This window comes from Larus michahellis, chromosome 3, assembly GCF_964199755.1.
Source record: "Larus michahellis chromosome 3, bLarMic1.1, whole genome shotgun sequence".
NCBI classification, from domain to species: Eukaryota; Metazoa; Chordata; class Aves; order Charadriiformes; family Laridae; genus Larus; species Larus michahellis.
The window spans coordinates 57723338-57744665 of record NC_133898.1 but is presented as its reverse complement, the minus strand read 5'-3'; the positions used below and the strand labels follow the sequence as shown (position 1 = coordinate 57744665).

Genomic DNA, 21328 nt, shown 5'->3' with positions numbered 1-21328 from the left:
TTATAGCTTTGAGCATGTCCAGATGTACTCAAGACTAGTCTAAAGCCTGCACATACTCACCTTGATGTTAGGTCTCTTTACTGTGGGTTATTGCTCTCTTCCATAGTGTGTAGACATTAGTTCAGTGCCAGAGAACTTGATGGTTTTCACCTAGGCTACTGCTTGGCTTTTTACATAGCACCTTTTCTCCCACTCAAATGATCCATAGGGAATTAGGAAACCATGCTTCAGAAGCCTTAAAAGTGAGGAAGGACAGCTCTGGAGGAATGGTCAAGCATGACTGAACGTGGGAGAGGGGAGGGGAAGACCAGCAGTTACGCTGACTGTACTACAACGTTGCACATAACTCTGGTCCAGAATCTCTTACAAAATGTCAGTGCTAGTGTTACGGAAGGAAGTCTGCCCGTACAAGTGTTATGGGAAGAACAAGCTCTCCTTGCAGGGCACAAACCATTAGTGTGCAGGATTGGAGTAACTGAGCAGAGCATTGTGAATAAACCTGCTGTACAAACGTGCTGATAGCGTTACAAGTATAGAGAAAAAATAAAAATCAAACAGGCCTGGATGAAACAGGGGAGGAAGTCAGGGCAAAAATAAAACTTGGTGTAATGTTGAGATTAAAGGCAGGTCATATTTGAGCAAGCTCAGCCTTTGAGCAGGTGCCTAGAACAAATAGCTATGAACCTCAGAGCATTCTCACTCTGACCAGCAGGATGAAAGGATGCAATTGTAAATAGTACTCGGGTAACACGCATAGAACTAGTTACCCTTCTGGAGAAGACAGCTAAGCTATGCTATTTATCGTAGCTATAGAGCACACCGTGCGGTTCTTATGGTCAGTAGGCTAGCTTGTGTATGAGCTGCTGGATCATGCTTTTGTCTCCAGTTTATCTTACTCCTTTGGAGGTATTTACATGCTCATACACCCATTGAGGGCAATATAACTAGAAAAGTTTTGCTTTTTGTGCTTTCTTAGAAAGATTATATTTATGCTAAATATAATCCTCATTTGTAATGTTCAGGGAGGAAGCCTCAGTCCTGCATCTTTACCGGCTGCTGAATCAGTCATTCCAACTTGCTCTAGAATCAAACGGTGGTAGCAGCTACCACTGTTGCCTGTCTTATGTCTGGGGAATAACCTAAATCTGTGACTTTAGACTTAAGGATAGACCTGCCCTCTGTTTCCTCAGGTTGTACACGGCTTCTGGTGACATACGGACAAACAGCGATAAATACGTATATGAAATTCAACTTTCTGGTATAAGAAACTCAAGTTTCCCAGAATGCTCTGGAGCAAATATCTGCCAGGTTAAAACTAATGAACATCGCTTTCGGAGAGTTGGTTCCGCCAGGAAAGCTAAATACTATGTTAACGGTAAGTACTTGCTCACTAGCCAGAATTGCTTGATACTCTGTGTGAATTGCTTCAGCAGAAAATGGTTCTTGTTTCACAACATCTGTACTAATCCATTTCTGTGAAGGTATCCAGAGTCTGTCTAGCAGAATTTAGGTTGGTGTTTGTTTTTTTTTTTTTTTCCTTCTTATTGTGTAAGCTCAGTGGTGAGTGTGGCCTTAATAGGGTTTGGGCTTGAGACTTGTTGAAAGACTTTGTAAAAAAAACGCAAGATAGAAGACTTGGTCTTCTGTTTTCCACTGCGCTTGTGCTGCATAAGCAGTCATCTCCTTTACGTAGCTACTTTTTCTTGCGAAGAGCTTAGCCCATGGTTCCATAGCAACAGATAGGATCAGCTATGTGAAAGTATAAGCTCACCCGCAAAGCTGTTACTGCAAAACAAATACCTAACTTTCCAGGGCCTAGTGAACAGAGTGTTCTCAAGGAAGTAGTAAACTATAAGATTTTCTTCTCGTTGTAGATGATGACTTGGATGTCACATTTTCATCAGACTCCAGATGCGGTAAAGATAAATCAAAGTTTGTGTCTTCAACCATTTCCTTCCACTGCAATCTGCAAGCAAAGGAAGGCATCCCTGAATTCCTTCATGAGACAGCAGATTGCCAGTATTTATTTACCTGGTACACAGCTGCTGTGTGTCCGTTAACGTGAGTAGTTAACCGTTTCTGAAAGCAGCTTTTATCGGCACTTCTCAGCTAAAGCCTTTTTTGTATTTGCTCATCACAGTGATTGTGGAAAAAATGAAAAGCTAAAATAGCAGTAGACTCACGGGTAGATGGAATTGGTGTTCGTGTATGTGATGTCTGGCACATGACCACTAAATAAAAGCGTGCCAAGTTGATTTGCACCTAAGGCTGCTTGTTTACATGGGAAATGGAAAGTCATGGTGGAATTAATATTATTATTCTGAGTAAAACCTACTGTAGCTACTGGAACATGATGTTTCATGCTACTGAGAGAAGTAACCAATATTTGGGTAAGGTTTTTTTGTCCTCCTTGCCTTACTGTCTGGAAAACTTTTTAAAGCCATGGCAAAGACTGCCTTCCCCTCTATCTGCCTACTCCTTTAGGCTGGAGTGCAAATCATTATAGATCTTAGAGGAATAATGAGGTATTTCTGCAATTAATTATGATCAGCTTATCTACAGATCCAAAGAGGAGTAATGAGGTGACAGTGTTAAAAGCAGTGACTGGATCTAGGTACTTACTGGCATTCTTGACATGCTGGCAGCCTCACTGCGAAGAATGGTGTGACAACTACCAGTACTGTTCACTTTCTGGCTGCTAGCTTGAAAACACAGGAAAACTGCTTATTCCGGTTTAAACAGGCAATTAGTTATTGAGGTCTGTGTAGTTCCATAGTAAGCTGGAAGGTAAATAATTGCTATCACTTTTGCAGCTTGTTCAGGTGCACATTTGGTTCCAAAATAGCAGCTTTGTGTGGATAGCTGCTTCTGTGTAAGCTCTAGAGTGTTTAATTGTGCACTTCAGTCTTGACTGTAATCAGTTTTATGCACTCTTGGAAAGCATACCAGTATGTAGGCACAGTACATACATTTTTTTTTTTTTCAGTGATTTTTACTTAGAACAAAATCCCCTGAATTCAGTTCTTTATAGCTTTTGGGTAAGACTGAGAGGATGGTGTGGCGTGTTTAATTTCTTTGAATCCCCTGTTTCTAATCCAGTTTGGTGCAACTCGTCAAAAAAATCTTACTCATCCTTTTCTCCCCAACTTATGTTACTAGATCAACCATTGATCCAGGAAGCCACGAGCATCAGACTGATCAGGAGGCCCAAGTACATAAAGGCCTTTCAAGGAGAAGTCAGGCTGTTGGTGCTGTGCTGAGCGTCCTCCTGGTTGTTCTCACTGCATGCCTAATAATCTTGCTGTTCTACAAAAAAGAGAGGAGGTAAGAAATGATTGAGGGGTTTAGAAGTTTCTTTGGTAGAACTTGGTTTCCTCAGTGAAAGAGAAGTAGTGAACTTCAGAGATTTCAGTTCTGTTTTTCGGTTGGCAACATCAACTGCTAAACCGCTGGGTTTTTTTATGAATTCCGCATTGCTGTCTGAAGGCCCATGTAAAGAGGGCTGGACTACACAATTGAATTGGGCTAGTCTCTATTGTGAACAGCTGCTAATTAAGGAGGATAAAACGATGTGACAAATACCTCTCCTTTTATGGTGTTAAACCGGAACCATGCAACAGTGGTGGGGAACAAGTGCGAATCCAGCTGATTCTCTGCTTTCCAGACAAGTTTGGGTTTTTTTTTTTTTTCCCTTAGACGTGAAGGCCAGAGGTGTTTCAGAGCAGTCACTCTGAAGCTGTGTGTTAAGGGGGAAGATCATCATAGACTGAATTTTTTTAGTGGTTCAGGGTCAAGTGTCACTCTGCGATAGCTTGCAGCTTGTTTGGTGAAATGATTTATGTTGATGGTAAAAATCCAGTGAAGTGAGAGCTAATAAGGGGGATACCAGTCTCCACAATGCAACATTCTTCCTCTTCTCTAGGGAAATCGTAATAAACAAGATAACGAACTGCTGCAGAAGAACATCCGGTGTTGCCTACAAATACACAAAGGTAATACAGTGGCAAAATCGAAGGCTTTGTTTCTTCTTGAATTTTCTTAATATAAAGCTTTCACTAATGAATAAATAAATCCCCTTAATTCCTATTTCTGTCAGTATATGGAAACCATACCATTTGGCTTCAGGAAAGCCACATAGCTGAGATATCTACATTTTTATAGTGAAATGTGAAAGGAAGATAGAGTTAAGGAAATGTCCATAAAAAGCCAAATAACACATACCTGTACAGGAAGAGAAAGAAGTCTGTTTCAGACACAGTGAAAAGCAATCGTAACAGCATACTACTACGGTATCACTGTCTGATGACTAAGTTAAAGCCAAGGCCGTGTGTGTGGTGTGAGGTCTGACAATTGGGGGAGATCAGCATGTGGCAGTATATGCAGTCTTCTCTTGCATATTTATTTTTTTCTTGCAGATAAACAGTGAAGAAGAAGCTAATGAGAATGAAACAGAGTGGCTTATGGAGGAAGTGGCAGCACCAAATCAAAGGACAGCAAAAGGAGGGCAGGAGAACGGTCACATTACTACCAAGTCTGTTACGTCTGAAGCCTTTACCTCTCTCCACGTGGATGACCTGGACAGTGAGGATGAAGTGTTAACCATTCCAGATGTAAAGATTCAGACAGGAAGAGGACTAGACAAGAGCAAGCACCCACAAAAGAAGCCACCCAGTCTTGGAAGTGATGACAAAGCTTATTTGCTGAATGGGGGAAAAGAAAGGAAAACAAAAGCCAAGCCAGGCCAACAGCAGGCACAGAACTCTACAAATACAGTATCATTTCACGATGATAGTGATGAGGACTTGTTGAATGTTTAATAACCCCTCTTGTGCCTAATCAAATATATATAGAGAGATTATATATAACGGGACAACACTTCCAACCAAATATGAGGACTTCAGCCTGAAAGGTTTTTCTGAATTTTGCCTTTAACAAGAAACCATTGAAAAGGGAAGAAGAGAAAGATTTCTTGGTTGTTTACAATGATCTGTTCAGTAAGGCTGGATTTCTAACATCCAGTTGGCTGAGTTATGTTGACTCTCTCTAGCCAGGACACTTTTTTTTTTTTTAAGCCTCAGCATAGATGTGAAATGCCTGCTTAAAAAAAAAAAAAACCTTTGAAAGGAAAGGATTAAGGCTTAATGAAGCCCCTGGCTCCTGAGACTCAAGTTATCAGACTACTAACATTTTATCTCCTTGTATTTATTGATCCTCACTACTCAGGTTTGCTTAATAGCAACGTGTTCTTCCTGCCGGCAGGGTATTATTCTATGGGTTCACCCATCGTAAGACAAGGAAAAAATATAACTTTTGTGTGTTGGGATGATTTGATGTAAATTTTGGAACTGGTCTAATTTATCCTGTAAATTTGAATATTCGTTCTAATTTAAACAGATCATTGATTCAGAGGTATTGACTGAAAGGTACAACTGTATAGCTTTAGCCTGAAATGGTTGCTGTTCTTTGCATGATATTTTTTTGGTACTGGTCTATGACTGACTTCATCAGTATTTGCCTAAGCAGCTGACAAGCACCCAAAGATTTCTTCCCCCCCCCCCCCCGATTATGGCTGGACTAGGCTGACTGCACAGAGAACCAGAATTTTCAAGGATATAAAGGCAGAATTCCTGTAATACATCTGCACTGCCCAGTTTGTCACCGCCAAGAAAAGCCCAACCATTAGAGGAGCTCCAATCGGCACAGTACCCCTCTCTGGTATTAATTACAAGGAAAAAAAGTTTGGGCCGTTGTTTTCTGGTAGCGTAAGTTCTAGCTCTTACGCTGTGGTCCTGGCCATGGTCATTGATTTGAAATGTTGCTGGCAATGAATACAAGTCAAATTTCCTCTAGCAGTCTTGCTCTTCTCCGGGTGTTTCCTAAATTAAATTATGGGCAATGGTAGGGTTTCAAAGCATCGTACAAGTACATGCATTGGTCAGAATTTTTTGAAACTTTTCATTGTTCCTTTTGGCTGGCTTACTCAGTTTCAACAATGGTTTCTTTTTATAAAAACTCCATTTTGAATCAAAATAGTGTAATATAAACTATTCAGCAATTTCAATAAAAGATATGAAGTGGATATTCCAAATCCCACATCTCAAGTCTGGAATCTTTCTTACACTAGTCTGCAATGCTGCTCATCAGCCTGGTGGTACCCTTTTTTGCTGTGATAGCTAACGTCTTAATTGCATCACTCAAAACAAGAACTGATGTTTGATGACAAAGACCTGAAATATATAGGTAAAGCCCCAGTGGCGTATTCTTTCTTTTATCAGACTTGGGTTTTCTTTCTCTTGTATTGCTACCAGTGAAGCTGTAAATTAGTTTGGTTAAAGCTGTATCTTCTCCTTTTCATACTTAAAACAAAAGCAGTATTTTTCATATTTAGCATTAGGTTAATTTGGGGGAATGAGAGGCTTGACAGTGTGTTTTTAATACTGCTGGTTAACCATTGCACCAGCTCTCTCAGTGGATATTGGAGAATGCTGCTTCCTGTCCCCAGGTCTTCAAGGCTGGCGTCTTGGAATTGTTTGATCCACAAACCGCTGCATGAAATGACTTCCCGCGTGTTCAGGTGTAACACCACACGCTCTCTTCATTGTGACTGTGCATAACGAGGCTTAGGTAGAACAAAGATACTCTGCCGGGAGGTGCTTATCTGAGCAATGTCAATGATTTATTTCTGCAGTATCAATGATTTATTTCTAATATGCAGCTGACAGCGGTGCGTGACTTCAGTGTGTTCCAATAGTCTTGGAACTATTGCCCACGTTTTTTCTAGGCATTTGTCGGTAGGCTGACTGAATCTTACCTTGTTCAGAGCTGGGTGCGTGACTTGCTTCACCCGACTATTTTTCCAGTAGAATGCTCTGCCTAACCATAGGGAGGGAAGTGTTCTGCGAATGGTGGGGACCAGATGTGTGTGTAAAAATGGCTGGGCCAGGAGCAGAAACCCTGACAGGTAACAGCATGACTCCCTGGGAAGTGTGACGCTTAAGACACCCACCTGCATGGCACAGTGCCACCCAACCCCTGCCTGGACCGCAGAGAGCGTGGTGGGAAATCAGGAAAACAGGCCCAGGCTGGATCTAACTTTTTGAGTTCATGTGGAACTTACGCACACTGTTACCAAACAGTTAAACAAAACTGCTAGGAACAAAGCAACGTGAAGTTTTTTAGGCCTAATGGTTTTAAACTTTACCCAGGCTTCAGTTTTTGGTTTCCTTGACCTCAGATGACTGCATGATGTCCTCCTGGTGAGGGAGGCTGCAGGGACAGGCTGTGAGCATGGCAGCTGCTGTGCACTTGTGTGTCCTCCCCCAGCTCCATGTGGAGCTGCTGCAGGCGTGGGATGGTGGTGTGCTGGGCTTGGGGTAACACAGGAGGAGAGTTCTTGTTACCTTGCTTCAGCTGTTCCTGCCTGAGAAGAGGAGGTAGGAGAGGAGGGGGCATGTCTGTGTGATGCAGTGAATGGTCTTAGAGTGATGCTCTACAAAGCAGCTTTCATAACTGGTTAGGCCACTGTTCCTCTGAGGGCTGATGGGCAGCAAGATCAGGTGAAGAACTGGTTCAGTTTCTGTTCCTGGGCCAGAATGGCCTTCAAAGCTGGTTTATTTTTTGCAATGCATTGAGAGGAGGTCTTTAGTTTTTTTGCCTGGTTGCCTAAACCGTGCAAGTCACTTTTTCCAGACCACTTTTTGCTTTTTTTGTATCTTCAAAATGTTACCTTCGCGTATGCTTTTCTTTCTGATGTTTTGTTGTCAGCAAAAGGTGTTGGAGTAGCAAGTGTCTATCCGTAGACAGCATGAAGTATCATTGGAGCCTGATATAACTGGATTTTTTGGGGGTGCCCAACGATGAATTCTACCTGAAGTCTTACAGGTCTTACAGTTCTGTAGTAAGAAATAGCTGTTTTGGCCATAAGTATTTTATATTGTGGTTTCCCAAAGCTCTTCCCAGTGCGTAATTCCTTAGTGAATGCTTTCTATCTTTTTGTATCACTGCAAAGATTATGGTCAAGTGAAAATTTTGTGCCCCGATGTGGGTGGGAGGAGTTTTCCTTGGAAATGGAGAGTGAGGGTGGCTGCAGGGGTGAGACATACACGATACTGGAGTTTGTGGGAAAACTGTTCCTTTACCATTACATGGCTCCATGTAGAGAATGCAATTTCACCTGTTCTTTATAGAACCTGGTTGATAAGACTTGTTCATGTGTGGTGCCCAGCAACTGCTACACTAAACTTTTCACTTGTTTGCACGCTGGTAGAATTTTCCATCTACACTACTCCTTAAAATGCCTCTTCTTTGAGGAGCTCGTTTGGCTAACAAAAAAAACCCCTGCAACCTGAAGTGCTGTGGCCGTTAGTGACTTTTCTGGAGAAAAGGAAAATATGTGCTCTGATTAGGGGTTAAATGTAAATTCTCCCTGGGTGAATTAAGGTCTGATTTCAAACGAAACCTTAAAAAATAAAGCTTGCAACATGTAGTTTAATAATTTATGGAGTTAGTCTTGACTTTTGGTCAAATGTCTTTGTTACTTAAATAGCTTTGCTGCCAACTAAATATATCAGTGCTGCAGAGAAGACCTAGATGAGGTTTTTTGGGGTGGTTTTGATGCCAAAATGCCAACCCTAGATGACATTTTGGAGAACGTTGGAGAATTTGACAGGTTCCAGAAGCAAACCTTCTTTGTCCTGTGTTTGCTTTCTGCTGCCTTCACCCCGGTGTACGTGGGTGTCGTCTTCTTCGGGTTCACCCCCGAGCATCGCTGCCTCAGCCCCGGGGTGGCTGAGCTGAGCCAGCGGTGCGGCTGGAGCCCGGAGGAGCGGCTGAATCACACGGTTCCTGAGTGGAGTGGCCATGGGGCCAGTTTCATCAGCCGCTGCAGGAGGTACGAGGTGGACTGGAACACCACGGGCATCAGCTGCACCGACCCCCTCAGCAGCCTGGTGGGCAACCGGAGTGCTGTCCCCCTCGGTCCCTGCCGGGACGGCTGGGTCTATGACTCCCCAGGGACTTCTCTCGTGACGGAGGTAAAAACAAATACCCCCCCCTTCCCTTACCCCCTGCATTACAGACCAGCTGAGGGAGGTGGGAGAGGGTTGACGTAACCTAGGCTGTGTTGAAATGACGCCCGCTTACCTGGAGGAGGGGATCCTCTTGCTGCGAGCTGTCCTTGCTGTGGAGCGCTGCCCTGGCTGCTCGGGAGGCTTATATCTCCAGCTGGGGGAGCAAAGCGTATTTCGGCAAATAAACCCCTAGGCAGATAAAGTCCAATTCTGAATGAAACTCCCGTCGTGGGAGAGGTGCGATTGGTGGAGGTGTGCAAACAGTGCTGGGACGGGGGGGGGGTTGGAGCAGCCCCTCGCAGCACTGCAAACAAAACCAGCCCAGCCCCGAGCAGGCACCCTGCACACACACCCCCATCTTTCTGGGATCCGTGCCCAGCTGTGACCCTCTTGGTTCCGTCTCCCCCTTTTTTTTTTTTATGAAGAAACTCCTTTAAAGTTTGTTTCAAATGCAATGGAATGACTATGGGTCATTGATTCCTTAATTCATTTATTCCTTAATTTGGAAATAAATTGCAGCAAATCTGACAGCTGGTTTGTGTTCTCAGGAGATGTGTGAATAAACTGAAAATGGTATTTAAGCTACTCAAGGTACTTCGGGGTTTCAGGCCCTTTAAAAGCAAATCAGTATCTGGGATGACAAACTTGATTTTGTCATAGAGAGTTCCACCAAGTTTTTAGAGATGGTGGAAATCAGAATTCTTTCTCCCATATATCTAACACAAACACAGGAGCAGGTAAATTCTGTGCTCTAGCAACTTCAGCTCTTACAGTTTTCGAAGAGGTTGGAGCTAGATTTTTTGGGTGCTGTATTGTTAGTGTACTTCTTCCAGCAAAGTATGGCCCGTGTGAGATTTAGGCGAGGAAGTGAGACGCCTCAAACGGAGGGTGACCCAGGACTCCTACAAAGCAGCAGCGCAGCAGGCACATCTCGCTGCAAAAGGCTCGAGCAGATGCTGTGCTCCAGGTGCCCCTGCCATGAATGATCTCTTGAGACTGTGGGAAGCAGAAAACTTGCAGAGTCTGTGTGGATTTGTGCAGTCACGCTCTCACACCAGTAACCTTCCCTTTTCTTCCGGAGGGGGTGCAAGGCCAGGCCCATGGGCGGTTTCCCTCACAGGATGTCCAGAAACATCACGTGCCTTGGTGTGCGTTTTAGCAACGGGTTTTTCTTCTGGATGTGAACTGTGTCTGTGAAAGCTCTCGGGCTCTGTTGTGTTGTCCCTTGCTCTGGCAGCTAAGCAAGGGAAAGAATAGCACAGAGTGAAGCATGTTACTTTGCTCGAAGGAATGAAGAATGGAAGAATAACCTCATGGGAAGCCCCACAGAACATCAGGAAGAGTATCTGGTTTTATGTTGATTAAAGATGCATAGCTTTAAATAAATCCAGTTTACCAGAAGGGATTCTCAGTCGTGTTAGGACAGCTTTTTGAAATAACTTATTCTCCAGTGGCTCTTACGTACATCTACGTAAGTAAGATAAGGGAACTAAGGCCAGATGGCAAATATATGTGTGTAGCCATGTGGTATAAAGCCTGGCCCTGGATACAAAATACCTGATCGCCAGACACATTAGGCTGTAGGACAACTTAGTTGAGCAAAAGGCCAGAGCAGAGAGAAAACGCTGTGGGCTCAGGGGCAGATGCAGATACCGCCTCCCACCCTCCTTCGGGGAGCCGGTGCTCCACGGGAAGCTTCTGCAAGCATCTGGGGTACCTTTAGTGAAGGCATCATCCTTAGTCCCGAGTGGTCTGCAGGGACTACTGTGACATGCAAGGGTATGTTCACCATTAGCTGTAAAAAAAGTCATTTGGTCCATGGGGATTTGATCAACAAGGCCTAACACAAATTAGGGTCCCGATCTTGACAGGTAATAACTCATTTATGTTCTTTCCAGTAACAAGAAATGAGACATGAATGGGAAGTACCAGAAAACTGCTCAAGGGCTTGATCCTGTTTTTAATGTTGGAGGCTTAATTAAGTCAGTAAGGTTTCTGGGTGCTGATAAAATGGTCATTGACCCAGAAACAAATTTAAATCTTTAACTGAAGTGAAGGAAACTTGTGGATGTGAGCCAGCTCCTCATTTCACTCTCTTGCATCTAACTGTGGTTGCTCCTTTAGTTTAACCTGGTGTGTGAGGACTCCTGGAAGCTGGATCTCTTTCAGTCTGCTGTGAATGCTGGGTTTTTCATTGGCTCCATAAACATTGGCTACATAGCAGACAGGTACGTGTGGGCTGACAGTACTACCTCTGACCTCCCTTATCGGTGTTCAGCAGCTAAGCTTAGATAAAGGCAGAGGAAGGTTGTGCAACTGCTAACATCTCTGCTCTCCTCAAAATAAGGTCAATCACCTCGAGGTTCAGCCTCGTGGCTGACATGGGCCAGTACTCTTTCTCTTAGGCCGTACCTGGTGGTTTGCACAAATCTCCTGCTGCGAGTCCGGCAGAGCCCACGAGGACTATTTTCGGTCTGTGTATGTACACCTCAAACTCCCTGCCGTGCCACACCAGAGCCCCGGGGTGTTAACTGGAGCTGGGACACGCTGGTTTGGAGCTCCCACTTGATCTGTCACACTCTGTGTGGCTGCAGCTTGAAAACATCTTGCCTCCTTTGGAGAAGCTTTGAAACAGTAGACGCAGAGGTTGCCAGATAGGTACGGCAGCAGGCACTGTGAAAAAGCAGAAATCCCTGTGTCGTGGCATCTTCAGTTCCCTGTTCAGAGACAGCCGCCCTAGCCCAGGCGGCTGGGGTTAAAAAGAAACAAATGGCAGTATTTGAAGTCCTTTTCCCCCCTGGCCCCAGCCTTGTTCCCCTCCTGCCTAGGGCTGTTAGTACAGCAGGCTCTGAGTTCCTCCAGCTGCGAAATGCAGCCCACTTGTGAAAAGATCCATACATACTAGGTTTTTAGAGATTAAGGTTGTGGTATATAAATCTGGTGCACACAGACAGATCAGAATCATAATACTAACCCATACTTATTTTTCACCCCCATCATAAATAAATAAATTACTAAGCTGCCTGTTCTGAAATTCAGGCATAACAGTCCCAATCCAAGTATGAGTAAATACAGGACTATTGTTCTTCAACTTGGGAAACTTTTCTTTTTCCTGAAAGCCTTTGGGAATTGCAGAGGAATTGGCACAGTAATTTTTCAGGGCATAGAAAAGCAGATAAGTGAGTAATGGGCTAAGAATAAAAGTCAGTATGTATCTATCCCTTGTGTATCAAAGTTGTATTACTTTTTTTTTTTTTAAAGATGCACAAAGCTCTTACTAGTTTACACCACCTGTGTTTTCATGACTAGTGTTTTGCTTTACACGTTATTATCTCCCAATCCAGGTTTGGTCGTAAATTTTGCCTCTTAAATACAATTCTTGCAAACGTTATCTGTGGAATCCTTCTGGTCTTCGTGCCCACTTACCTGTGGATAGTCATCCTCCGGTTCTTGCAAGGGCTGGTCAGCAAGGGCTGCTGGACCGCGGGCTACATCCTGGGTGAGTTCAGACCTTTTCCCAGGAGCAAGACTGGCTGCAGAAGATGAAGGGGAGGGTAAAAAAAACCCAAACCCAAAAACCTCGAACAAAAGCTATTTAAAAAATGCCTCCCATGGTGTTTTATCAAGGAGTTTTCTCCCTCTTTGACTTCTCAGGATTTTTTTCAAGCACTGTCATTAGGGAGAAGCAACAGTAGCCTTCAAAGCTCAAGCAAGCGATGGTATATTAGGGCTGTTACCTCAAGATAGGCTTTCCCCTATAGTGCAGCTCCCCTTTGCAGATCTGGGCGCCGGGGCCCCTCTCCCTCCCCTTGGGCACTGGCTGGGGAAGGTGATAGCCCTGGGGCAGACCGCAGCCGCTCCAGCCCGGTCACAGACGGGGTGATGACAGAGGAGGCCATTAAAGAAGCAGGCAGAGGGTGGGAAGCATTGGAGGTATTTTTATGACACAAAGAGTATTAAAGGGCAAATAGAGGCTTTACAGCCTAAAAATAACTGAAGAACAGCATGTACTTGCTGAGGAAAAGACAAGCTGTTTGGGTATCTGTGCACTTGTCTGAGTGGTAGCCAACGTGGGGGATTGCAGAGCGGTGCGAGGAGCCGGGCTGGGCTGATGCCTCTCCCAGCGCTTTGCACCGATGGGGTCTGGTGGTGAAGCACGGCTACGGGGCAGCAGGGTTGGGGCCAGCTCAGGACCGCTTTCTGGTGCGTGGTAGAGCTGCCTGGAACTTCTCTGGTGTGGAGTTAAGCTCTTGCCAAAAATACCTAACACCAAGCAATCACCAAAGAAGGAAATTAAATATTTTGAATGCTGCCCAATAGACCCTTATCTGGATTAGGATGTCAGGTGGCTCTACCAAATAGCTCTGAGTGATCTGCTTCACTGTGATAGTGGAAAAAAGGTAAATGTCAAGACCCTAAACTTCTATTAAGTCTCTTAGTGGGGACATCTTGCTAATGTAGTTATCCAGATGTCTGATATAAATAAAATAAAAACATCTAGCCCACAGTCCAGACCATCTTCTGCCAAGACATGATTGTTCCTTCCTGTGCATATTCTAGATGCCTGCTTGGCCTCTTAAATATTTTTCATGCATAAATGAAATTTTCATCACCTCTTCTGGGGAACTTCATGCCATTTTAGAGCATAAAATCCCTGTCAGGACAACGACTTGCCCTATCCTGATGTTTTCCCTCAGCTACAACTTGTTGCTTCTGTATTCTCCTTGAAACTCTCTCATGAGAGAGAAGTCACCCAGAATCAGCCCCAAAGCCCCTTCAAACTTGTATCCTCTCCCTGAGGGTGGCCAATACTGAATGCCCAGGGAAGGGTACAAGGACAGAGCAACCTTGTTGTCACACTCTCCTGGGATGCTTCTCGGACATTCAGCGGCTTTTGGCTAAGTCCTACTGAGCCTGGGGAGATGTCTTTGTCTCTGTGCATCATTTGGCCCAGCAGTATTAGCTAATCCATGGCTCCACAACACAGCACTTCCTTCAATTGCTAAATAATTGCTTTCTGTTTTTTTTTTTTTTAAACGGTTTATTTTCTTGAAAACACACAACCGGATGAAAATTTTGAGCGTGTTTGTGCTTGCCTGCTGGAATAGTTACTTTTAGCTTTGTATCAACAAGACTTAACCTGTGGGGCTATCCTGTGATGTGCAGTTGCAAAGCGCAGGTGAGTTGTGAAGCCGTCCTGACCGGGAAGCTGTACGCCATCCCGTGGTACCAGCATTTCCTGTATACTTGGAGTGAGATGCAGGCTGAAAGGCCGCACTTAAAAAACAAAATATGATGCTTTGGTATTGGGTTGGAGACTTCAGGTAGGTTGGTGTTAGATTTTTACAACAAAATCCATCTGTGCGTGTTGAGGAATGTTTGATTTACTTGGATGCTCCCGTGACAGAGGACACTACTGGATGCCTTAGGCCAGTGTAAGAGCAGGAGCAGTGTTTTCTCTGCTGAGAGTCTGGGTGACAGAAAAGCAAACCTTCCTCTGCTAGCACCGGGGGATTTTTGTCTGGAGGCTTTATGCCAGGAAGCCCAGTATTACCAAGACAGTTTCTTCAGGTCATTAACATGGCATTGGTCTTCCAGCCTCCCTGCACAGCAAGTTACTGCTGCGCTGGGTGGTCATGGCTGAGCTGTCATTCACCTGTCTCTCTGCTGGCTTGCAGTGACGGAAGTCGTCGGTCCGAAGTACCGGAGGACGGTGGGCATCCTCTACCAGACAGCCTTCTCCGTTGGGCTCCTGGTCTTCGATGCCATCGCTTACGCCATCCCTCACTGGCGGTGGCTGCAGCTCACCGTCACCCTGCCGAGCTGCTTCTTCCTCCTCTACTACTGGTAAATGGGCTTTCATTGTACCTCTGCCCACAACCCAAAACCCAGCTGCTTCTGCCTCACAGGGCCTGATATGGAGGGAGATTTGGCACTGCTTTCCGGCTGTGCGCGCCTCTTAATGCAAAGAGGAGGCACACAGCAAAAAAGCAGAGGGCAATAGGCCCCCTCAGCAACTGAGATTTCATTGCATCTTAACCTGCGCACCCCACCTGACATGTTTAAAAGACAGACCATTTTGAAAAATACTGGGGAGGATAGTTTAATATCATATTATTATCTTCATTAAGCATTTCATAAAGGAAAAGAAATACCTTGACATAACTTAGTGGATCCTACACTGAAAAGATGGTTATTGAGAGGCTGTTGAATGCTAACATAACTGTAACAGGTTGTTTACATGTTTGGGGTTTTTTTTAAGGAAAAAAAAAAAAAAGTCACAGCTTTTTGTGGTGCAACCAAAGAAGGCCATGTGGGTTCATCTTTATTTTGGATTCTTTCCTCTCTCTTTGATTGATATTTTTCAGTTTGAGTGCTTTGATTTGAGAAATTGTCTGGATGGGTTCAGAGGTTCGGAATAATGAAAGACATTCATTGTCTCCCTTTTTCTGTATTTGTGAATTGGCAAGCCAGTTCTAGCTTGTTTCCTACTTCTTAACCTGTGATGGCACAACTGGAAAATGACTGCCTAAGTGGAGCCAGTTTGTGGTGAACAGGCTGAATAACATGATAGCACTACTCTCACTCAAAGCCCTTCCCTGATTGATTTATCTTTAGGAAACTCATCTCTGAGTAAAGCCATTTACACAACTGCTTCTCTTCCCATTTCAGCAGCGGGATACCCTACTTTTCCTGAGGGGGGGAAAAGAGGGGAGACATAAAAAAAAACCCAACCAAACAAAGAAAAATCTCACCTGCCTCTATTCAACCAAAGCCCTCTCGTGACAGTCTCCATACATGGAAGGACTATATGAGCTTTATGTTTTGGTATATAATAGCATCCACTTGCATTGTAGGTGCCTCCCAGAGTCTCCCAGGTGGTTGATCTCTCAAGGCAAAAATGACAAAGCTATGAGAATTGTCAGTGATATGGCTAAAAAAAATCGGAAAAAGATGCCTTCCCATTTTGAGGTGAGCTCAGGGTTTGCTTATGCATGTAAGCAAGCATTGTGATAGTTCCTTCCATCAGTTCCTCCCAGTAGAAACTTACTGTACTTTGTACTGGCTCTTCCACAGGATATTAAATTTGAAGAGGAAGATGTTGGAAAGCAGAGTCCTTCGCTCATCGACCTTGTCAGGACACCACAGATGAGAAAAAACACATTAATTTTGATGTACAACTGGTAAGAAGATAATGTTGGAGAGCTGGTTAAAAAGGCTCCTGCAGGACACAGACCTCGGTCCTCCAACTAATGAAGCCGGGATGCTCTTCTCTGCCCAGGTTCACAAGCTCCGTCCTCTACCAGGGGCTCATCATGCACATGGGAGTAGCTGCTGGGAACATGTATCTGGATTTCCTCTATTCTGCCCTTGTTGAGTTCCCAGCTGCCTTCATCATCATCGTCACCATTGACCGTGTTGGGCGGCGCTACCCCTGGGCTGCGTCAAACCTGGTGGCTGGGGCCGCCTGTCTTGTCACAGCCCTGATCCCAGAGGGTGAGTCACCTGCCTGTGGCCATGTGGTGGCTTCCATGAGGCCATGTGGTGGCTTCCCACTCCAGCATTGCCCCCTGGGAACAGCACCCACCTCTCCTTCCCTTTTCCCAAGGTCCACAAACCCATGCCTGCCATTGGGTGCTGCCTCCCTGACTCTTGGTAGTGCTCCCACTGCAGAAGTGAAATGAGGTTGATTTGTAGCACTGCTAATAATAAATCTCAAAGCACCTGGGTCCCCTGTGCTGCTTTGGGAAGGTCCCTGTGCCACAGCTCATGTGGTGCTGGCTGTTCCCATTCCCTCATTCACACAGGTGAAAGAAGGCCCATTAAAAACATCAAGTGACATGGGATCAGAGGTCGACCCTGAAATAACAGTGGTGTATTAACTGACTCGTGCCGAATCACTGGGATATTTTTAAACGCGTCGAATGCATTTTCTTTGCAGACATACATTGGCTAAAAGTGATTGCTGCTTGCATCGGGAGAATGGGAATCACAATGGCTTTTGAAATGGTTTGCTTTGTAAACACTGAGCTGTATCCAACATACATCAGGTAGGTGCATCCTTCTCCCCATTGGCATTTGGCCTGGAAGCAAATAGTTGAGGCCAATGTGTATGTTACACTTTATGCTAAAATAAGTTACCCTCAAATGCTTCAGAACTACACGGGTACTGCTGAACATAAAGTAGGTGGAGCATAGGTAAAATGCTTTTAAAAAGTAGAGTCATGAAGACAACAGATGTGCTTTAAGGCAGATGAAAACTCATGAGACTGAAATAAAGGGAAAAGTGGAGACAACGGCGGTGGATGAGGGTTCTGAAGTCCCACATAGTGCTTGGGTTTGTATCTTGTTTGAATCAAAATAACATTTAAATGGATCTGTCCAGAGTGGAGTCTGCTATGGAGAATGCATGTTAACTCAAGCCCTTCACCTGAGGACTGGATTTTTTTCCCCCCTATTTCTAAGCGTGCTGCAGGGTGAATAGCTCAGAAGTAGATGTGTGCTGCAGAAATGTGAAGCTTGGGAGTTAATTCTTCTTCAAAATTTCCTTTCTACCCCATGACTGAATGCTGTTGCCTTCAGAGAAGATGTTTGCACTGACAAGATGAATCTTACTCCTCCTTTCTTCATTGGGGACACACTGATTTTATGATGAAATCACGAGACTCTATTAATCTTATTTCTCTATTCGTAATGAGTACAGTGGAGTTTAAAATTTTACTAATGGTGTCTAGCAAACAGAAGAATCGTTTGCCACACTTTGCACTAGATCACCTAAGATGAACTGAAGCTAATGGTTTTACATTTTTACTGTAGCCGGAGACTCCCGTCAGACGCTTTGGGCCCGATTCTCTTCTATCTTTAACCTTGGCAATTTGGTTACAACTGTGAAAACACAGATATACCCTTCTGTTCCTATTTGCTAAGCTTTTTATTCTTGTGATACTTAGGTCTAAATGACTCCTAGATGTGCCCACCAGTGGAAAACTAGGGCTTAGCAAATTGCTTTGCCATTTTGTGGTCTGCTGAGCTGCATGCCCTGTGCAAGGGTCAGAACTGTGATCCGTGCCCTTCCGTCTGCAGTGCTGTGACGCTAACGTGATTTCTTTGCTGTTGAACCAGGAACCTCGGCGTGATGGTCTGCTCCTCCTTGTGTGATGTTGGAGGAGTCATCGTCCCGTTCATCGTCTACAGACTAGTGGAAGTCTGGCACGATCTGCCGCTGATAGTCTTCAGTAAGTGCCACCTTACCTCCTCGCTGGCTGCTCCTGGGGTGCAGCGGCAGGGCCCAAGTTTCAAAAGGAGGGAAAAGCAACTGAGGCTCAATTTGAGTTGCCTCAAATGCAGCAGAAGCCTCTTCTGCTCTACAAAGGCCATAGTCTTCAGTTTATAACAGCCTGGAGCTTGTTTATGCATTCATGTCTCCTTTGCCCTTATTGTTGTTCCTTGCACTTTAAAGGAAGCTAGAGGTGAACACAAGTTCAACAGATGGCAAAGAAAGAGCTAAGAAGCGTTCTAAAGTTTTGATGAGACTAATATTTTCATGAATTCCAATCTGATCAATTACTGCTCTTTCTGTGAGGTATATTGTCTCAGTCCAGGAGCCAAAACCTAGAGTTTCACGTAATTGCCTGTTTAATGGAGTACTAGTGTGGCTGTTACACTTCAACTTTTCTGACAGTCTGTTAAATGGCTGTTCTCCAGCTATATGGAAAGGGTTTGGTAAAAAAATGCAAGATGAGAGTTTGCTGGCTAGTGACCTGAATTCTCAGGTCATGGCCTGCAAAACTTTTCTGAATCTTTAGATCAGCGCACTATTTATAGAAAAATGTCTTGAATGGCAATATGCAGCTTTTAACAGACATCGTGTTTAGAAGGGTGCTTGGTAGATTTAAAATACGGACACCAAACACATGCAAAGTGGGTAAAAGAAAATATCAGTGGAGAAGTTAATCACATTGTGTAAGTATTTTCTAAATCTTGGTAGGTACATGGCAGAAAAATTGAATCCGTTTCCTGGCATATGCTCAGACTAGAAAGGGAGAGGGTTCTTTCCCTTTTACAGTTGTCTGTCCAGCCTGAGATGTTGTAGTTCAGTGCATAACTCATAACTGAGCTTGGCTCATTGCTGTCTCCACATGGCTGCCACGTCCTCCAGAGGTGGCATGCTGGTTTTGCATATAGAGCCTTAACGTGCACATCTTGTATGAAGAACAAAATAAAATGCCATTTATGAGTCCTTTTGTGCCAGGCAGTAGAAAGTGGTGTATATGCTGGAAATTGGTATATGCTAACAAGGTCTTTGTGCATCTGTTCGATTTGAAGCTGTTCTTGGCTTGATTGCGGGGGGATTGGTGTTGCTTCTACCTGAAACTAAAGGAAGAGTTTTGCCTGAGACTGTTGAAGATGTTGAAAACTTTCACGGGTGAGTCAGGATGATGAACTCTTAGCAGCTTTCACTTGAAATTGTGTAAAATCCCTGCCCAGAGCTCCCTGGGGGGAAGACCAGCGGTTACTTGTCTGCCTCTTACCCTTCCAAGGATTTGCTAGTTAATTCCCAGACTCTAGCTGGAGAGTTTTTCTTTTTACCAGTTGTCTACCTAGGCATCTGAAAACAAGCAGCATAGGCCTTTACTGGCCTGTGAATAGCTGCACTAGTCTCTCAAGTCTGCTGCAACACTATTATAAATGTTATTTGTGCTTAAAAAACCTAACTGATCTTGTGGAACAGAAGAGGGCATTCTTGATAGCAGCTGTTCATGTGGTGAGTGAAGCACCAGTATCTACTGAGGAGCCAGAGCAAATCTAGAGGATTTGAGGATTAGCTGCTCATTTTCTCTGGGAAGAGGCAGGGCAAGTGAAGAACTTGTCGTTAGCTGCTCACTGAACACCTTCATTCCTGGTTTGCTGCTCATGTCTTGTTATTCTTGCAGGCAAAGTGCTCCAAAGGCCAAAAAGATTTATCTCCATGTCCAAACATCAGAAGCAGCGCATGACTGAAGAAGGCATAACTCTCTCTGCGTAGCCTGCTTTAAGGCACTAGCATGGAAAGGCAAATTGGAATAAATACTTTCTTCTGTCTTGCTTCTTTTTTTTTTTTTTTTTTTGGCTGCGTAACCTTTATTTACAATGTTGGATTGTCCCTATTAATTGCATAGCTGCTTCCCTCTCTGTACACTATAATATAAATACGTTTCAGAGCTGGAAACTCTTCATACCAGCTGTGTGGACCTCAACATGAGGGCAGATCTTAACTTGAGGATGGTAAGTCCATCCCAACAAAACTTTATAAGCCTCTATGAAGTCTGACTGTGGTGTTTTGAAGGGACAGCATAATAAAACAGATATTTACTTCTGTTATGGAGTCGAGATGACTACAAACCTCATACAGTCTTGGTACAACTTACAACATATTTGCACAGATTTTTTGTTTTGCTAGTCTTCATGTGTTATGGTGTTCATGTGAGTCCAAGTGCCTGTACAGTAACCTTCATTGGGGATTTTATTAGCTTTCCTCAAACTCACAAATTTGGGCATGTGGCAACTCCACAGTATGAAAAGGAGTGCATGGGAGAAAGACTCATAGTTCTTCATGAAGTAATAGCTTTGCTCAGTTTTCAATGTGTAACCACTAAGTTTTCTTGTCTTAATATCATCTTCATCGAGCATAATCTGCATCTCTTGTGTTTGTTTTTTTTTTTTTGTACAAAACTGTTTTCCTAAGCCTCCATAGCATTATAAACGTGTGCATGCACAGACATGCAGAATTTTATTAAAAAACCCATTATTTTGAGACTCCAGTCAGGGTGTGAAAAGCATTACAGCTGCCAGGGGACTGAGAGCCCACCGGTCCTGCACCACTGGAGGCTTAGGATGGGGCTGGGGCCAGGACAGAGCTGTATCTCTCGTGTTTGGAGGGCCAGCCCTGCGGAGGCACCCCTTTGCAGTGAGCTGGGCTCAAGCTTAGGGACCTGCAGGACTCTGAGATGGGATTTGTCCAGGGGGTCCTGTGCCCTGTGGAGCACTGGGGCAATGCTGGGTCTGCCAAGAAATACCCAGCACCTTTCACAATTTTCCTAGTCCTTTCCACTTAGCAGCTGTGACAGTCTTGTGGTTGCAAAAGAAAACAAGCACAGTGGTACTGTGGCTGCCCTTCGCTGTTTCTGTCATGTTGGTCCCTAGCGCTGTTGGGGAACGCTGGTTTTCAATAAGGATGTTGTGCGGGGCGCAAGGTACTGCTGACATTTAACAATCATCTG

The 21328-nt window shown here is 44.3% G+C and overlaps 2 protein-coding genes across 2 annotated transcripts in view; both read left to right on the top strand.

Moving 5' to 3' along the window:
- Nucleotides 1–6093, top strand: part of IGF2R (insulin like growth factor 2 receptor) — a 61044-nt gene extending 54951 nt beyond the window's left edge. Inside the window, exons 44-48 of the mRNA XM_074580325.1 lie at nt 1191–1375; nt 1875–2061; nt 3160–3324; nt 3923–3992; nt 4416–6093. Of these exons, the coding sequence (XP_074436426.1) occupies nt 1191–1375; nt 1875–2061; nt 3160–3324; nt 3923–3992; nt 4416–4817 (1009 nt within the window). The 3' untranslated portion in view covers nt 4818–6093. The remainder of the gene's footprint in view (nt 1–1190; nt 1376–1874; nt 2062–3159; nt 3325–3922; nt 3993–4415) is intronic.
- A 2389-nt stretch (nt 6094–8482) lies between these two features.
- On the top strand, nt 8483–20153 carry LOC141740874 (solute carrier family 22 member 2-like). The gene is made up of 11 exons (XM_074580327.1): nt 8483–9032; nt 11193–11296; nt 12413–12567; nt 14747–14915; nt 15926–16040; nt 16146–16252; nt 16351–16565; nt 17011–17119; nt 18192–18304; nt 19395–19494; nt 20003–20153. Exons 1-11 carry the CDS (start codon nt 8622–8624, stop codon nt 20067–20069), a joined length of 1665 nt encoding a protein of 554 aa, XP_074436428.1. The 5' UTR covers nt 8483–8621; the 3' UTR covers nt 20070–20153.
- Nucleotides 20154–21328: the final 1175 nt, after the last annotated feature.

What these genes read in the sequence shown, in the direction of transcription:
- LOC141740874 (XM_074580327.1), top strand. Translation starts at nt 8,622, where the DNA reads ATGCCAACCCTAGATGACATTTTGGAGAACGTTGGAGAATTTGACAGG. An exon ending in GACCGCGGGCTACATCCTGG is followed by an intron (nt 12,568 to 14,746) that starts GTGAGTTCAGAC and finishes GCTGGCTTGCAG; the next exon opens with TGACGGAAGTCGTCGGTCCG. An exon ending in TCTGCCGCTGATAGTCTTCA is followed by an intron (nt 18,305 to 19,394) that starts GTAAGTGCCACC and finishes TTCGATTTGAAG; the next exon opens with CTGTTCTTGGCTTGATTGCG.